This window comes from Hippoglossus stenolepis, chromosome 14 (genome assembly GCF_022539355.2).
Source record: "Hippoglossus stenolepis isolate QCI-W04-F060 chromosome 14, HSTE1.2, whole genome shotgun sequence".
In the NCBI taxonomy this organism is placed as follows: Eukaryota; Metazoa; Chordata; class Actinopteri; order Pleuronectiformes; family Pleuronectidae; genus Hippoglossus; species Hippoglossus stenolepis.
In genome coordinates, this window is record NC_061496.1 from 1,812,228 (window position 1) to 1,816,728 (window position 4,501).

General features: G+C 35.6%; 1 protein-coding gene across 1 annotated transcript; it reads left to right on the forward strand.

Annotated features, from left to right (window-relative positions):
* Window positions 1-1,121: 1,121 nt before the first annotated feature.
* LOC118121102 (integumentary mucin C.1) lies at window positions 1,122-4,167 on the forward strand. The gene is made up of 7 exons (XM_035176762.2): window positions 1,122-1,275; window positions 1,596-1,697; window positions 1,796-1,963; window positions 2,083-2,199; window positions 3,306-3,668; window positions 3,767-3,934; window positions 4,053-4,167. The coding sequence occupies exons 1-7, from the start codon at window positions 1,224-1,226 to the stop codon at window positions 4,094-4,096; spliced, it is 1,014 nt and encodes a 337-aa protein (XP_035032653.2). The 5' UTR covers window positions 1,122-1,223; the 3' UTR covers window positions 4,097-4,167.
* The last annotated feature ends 334 nt before the right edge of the window (window positions 4,168-4,501 follow it).

The window sequence follows — 4,501 nt, forward strand, 5'->3', positions numbered from 1 at the left end:
TGAACTACTGTGTTGTGCAATAGTAAGCAGACTTGATGTTGGCTAATTATTAATAATCATAAAATATGATTATTAAAATAATAAAATTATTTATTAAAATAATAAATATTATGAATTAAAAAACGATAAAGCAATTAAGAATAATGAAATAATTAATGGAAAACAATAAAATTATCAATTAAGAATAATACAATTTGTAATTATAATTTATAAAAGACGGGGCACCACCCTGGTATCAGGAACCAACAATCAATCTGTAAAGATCAGTCTCATAATCTGAAAAAGTTCAATTACTAATCTCAATATTTACTATTAATGATTATATAATGAACAGTGAAGGTTTTAAGTTCGAGCACTGACTATCATAATCCAGCTGTATTCAAATACATATGCACCAATAATCACAAAATACAGGCTTTGAAAGTCCCATGTAGGCCGCTCCATTGTCCTTTGTCTGGGCTCGATCCCAACAACTGGTTATTGCACAGTGTGATATTTTATTTCCTTTTAATGTTATGTTTTGCTTCTATTTCTAAATACTTCTCTTTTAATTCAGTATTTCTTTACCCAATTGCATTTAACCTTGCTACAAGTTACTTTGCAGGTCAATATTCTACAAACCCTATGTTGTGCTTATTAATGCAACACAGTAATAAATAAAGTCAGCCTGTTTAAAATTAGCCTCAACTCGGCCAGATTCAAGGTGTAAATGTTTCTTTCATTGCAATGTTGGTAAAACTATATGATGTATAATGATAGAAAACATGTGTAATGTTTTAATTATATTTAACTTGAATTTAACCCACTAATGCTGAATTTTGTTCGGTGTATAGTCTACTTCAAATAACTGCATTAGTGTAATATCATATTATTATTATTAAAACACATTTATTTAATAATTTTTATGCTGCTGCATCAAGATGTAGTAACAAACAGGTTACCAGTTTCACAACATTCCAGATGATGAATGACAAGAATCCTAAAGAGGTTAACAGTGACGAAGTTAAAATGGGTGTGTTTACATGTGTTGACGTGTTTTCCTCTGTGACAAAAGAGAGACTGACAGTTTGAATGATCACACTGTAAAACTGGAAACACGCCCAGTCCCTGAGATATTCAGACATGTATAAGTCATGCATGCATTCATCACCTGTAGAGTATATAAAGTGCCTCTCTGTTGATGAGAGGTCGTATAAGGAATCTGCTGAACTTACCTGTTCATCATGATGAAGCTGCTTCTTTCTCTGACTCTCATCTGGGCGCTCTCCAGCACAGGTAACTAATTACTTTAACAATAATATTCACCAGCTGTTTGTTCCACTTAAAGTAATTTAATATCCTTGGAAATATAAGGAGGCTCTATTGATCCTCAGAGGAGAAATGCATAAGTTACAGTACAGCAGTACAAGAAACAGACTAAACAGGTAGGAAACAGATGAAATAATTTAGAGTCATGTATGTAGTGTCTATTTATATTGAAATCACAACCCATATGTCTGAAACTCCTTTTGAACAGTAAGAAGGTTTTTGAGCCTTTATGAACCACAATTTAGATCAGATCATCATATCACTGACTATTTTTCTCCACATTGCAGCTGAAGCACTTGAGTGTGAAACTTGCACAAATGCTGACTGTTCAACCACAGCAGCAGTTACATGTGTAACAGAGACGATGTGTATCACAGCTTCCATTCAAGGTAAACTTCTCTACAAGTTACTTTCCAGTGAAATACATGTACTGCAAAGTGACGTGTGCTTTCCATCACCATTAACAAACTGCACTTTGACTCTGCAGCCGTTTCATCTGGGACTACTGGACAGCAAATCTACAAGGCCTGTGCACCCCCCTCCCTGTGTCCATCCACAGGCTCTCAGACATTTTCAGTAAACTTGGGTGTTTCGAGTTCACTTGCAAGTGCTACATGCTGCAGCACAGACAACTGCAACTCCGTCACTCTGCCTTGTAAGTAGATGTAGATGACTATTTTATTAATCTGCATCCTTCTTCTGACATGTTCTATTTTTAATCCATAACACTTCCATCTTCCTCTAATAAACAGTGTCATTTTTTGTCTGTTTCAGACCCTGTGGTTCCAGCAGATAACAGTCTACTGTGTCACGTTTGTAACCCCATCACCTCTGATTGCAGCCTTTCAATACAATGTAAGGGAACAGAGGATCGCTGCTTTCAAGCCAGTGGTAAGTCTTCTTCTTATATACTGCATTTATACAAAGATTACTTCAAACCTATTCTACTACCTTTAAGTATTTTTAACATATTCATACTAAAGAGTGAAGAGTTAAGATATATTTACTCATGTACTAAACATTTAAAGCACTTTAATTAAATCTGTATCATCTGTGTTACTCTGTATTTATGATCCATAACATTAGAGATTAAAAACTTACCTTTTACTGCATTATGTCTTTTTATGAAATGTTTACTTTCTCATCATCTTAAGATCATCATAATGTTTTAGATTTAAAGAGCACACAGGAGATAAAGTAGTTAAAATTAGTTCCATCTTGACCAGTTGACCAAACTATTGATTATTTCTCAGTTAATCTGTTTGTTATTTTCCATCACGATTTCCTGGAACTCAACTTGATTATAAAAGTCTCTTGCTTTGTCCACAACTAAAAAATGTTTCATTTACTAAGACAGAGAAAAGCAGAAAACTCCAACATTTGACAAGTTAGAACAATTTCTGTTCATTTTGAAAGTTTCTTTGATTCCAAAATGACTTAAATGAACAATTCTTTGTTTTGATAATCATTGAACTAAGAAATGGTAACAGCTTTGAAAACATGAGATAAATACTGCACAACAATAAACATTGAGCAAACTCATGAATTGAGTTAGATTTAGTTCAACATTTTTACTGACGTGAACGTATGTTTAAATTGTGGACTTGCTTGTTTCACTGAGACAAGTAACTTAACATCAGACTGAAACACAGTGTTCTGCTGCCCTCTGCTGGTTGAAAGCTTCAGGCCTGTATCACCTCTGAAAACAACCAGTATAGTTGAAAGGTGTGGTTGGATTTGATCACACATATTCTCTGTTGCACACTGAGAACATAAAACAGTGAAATCAGTGATGTCACTAGGTCCTGAAGTACACGTGTACATGTCAGTAATAAGGTGCGATGTTAAAATACTGCACCACTGTAACCATGGCAACAACTAATGTTAAACTACTGTCATCAAAATACATTTCCTCATGAATTCAAGTTACTCTTAAAGTGAAGAATTCTCTCTGAAATTATTCAACTAACAAACCTACGATTGTGTTTCATCTTTAGTGACAAATGGGGCCGGCACCTCTCCAGCCTTTGGCTGTGCATCTTTAAATCTGTGTGCAGCTGCTACCATCCTGGGGACACTGCCTTTCATGCAAGATGTTGGTACCATTACCAGTGGACCAGCCTGTTGTGGGACTAGTTTGTGTAACACTCTCACTACAACAACAACAACCACGACCCCAACGACAACAACCACTACCCCAACTACAACAACCACTACCCCAACTACAACAACCACTACCCCAACTACAACAACCACAGGTGAAGCACTTGTGTGTGAAACTTGCACAAATGCTGACTGTTCAACCACAGCAGCAGTTACATGTCCCACAGGCACGATGTGTATCACAGCTTCCATTCAAGGTAAACTTCTCTACAAGTTACTTTCCAGTGAAATACATGTACTGCAAAGTGACGTGTGCTTTCCATCACCATTAACAAACTGCACTTTGACTCTGCAGCCGTTTCATCTGGGACTACTGGACAGCAAATCTACAAGGCCTGTGCACCCCCCTCCCTGTGTCCATCCACAGGCTCTCAGACATTTTCAGTAAACTTTGGTGTTTCGAGTTCACTTGCAAGTGCTACATGCTGCAGCACAGACAACTGCAACTCCGTCACTCTGCCTTGTAAGTAGGTAGATGACTATCTTATTAATCTGCATCCTTCTTCTGACATGTTCTATTTTTAATCATAACATCTTCTCTCTTCCTCTAATAAACAGTATCATTTTTTGTCTGTTTCCAGACCTGTGGTTCCAGCAGATAACAGTCTACTATGTTATTTTGTGACCCCATCACCTTTGATTGCAGCCTTCCAATACAATGTAAGGGAACAGAGGATCGCTGCTTTCAAGCCAGTGGTAAATCTTCTTCTTATATACTGCATTTATACAAAGATTACTTCAAACCTATTCTACTACCTTTAAGTATTTTTAACATATTCATACTAAAGAGTGAAGAGTTAAGATATATTTACTCATGTGCTAAACATTTTAAAGCACTTTAATTAAATCTGTATCATCTGTGTTTACTCTGTATTTATGATCCATAACATTAGAGATTAAAAACTTACTTTTTAATGCCTTTGTAAATGTTTACTTTCTCATCATCTTAAAAGATCATCATAATGTTTTAGATTTAAAGAGCACACAGGAGATAAAGTAGTTAAAAATTAGTTCCATCTTGACCAGTTGA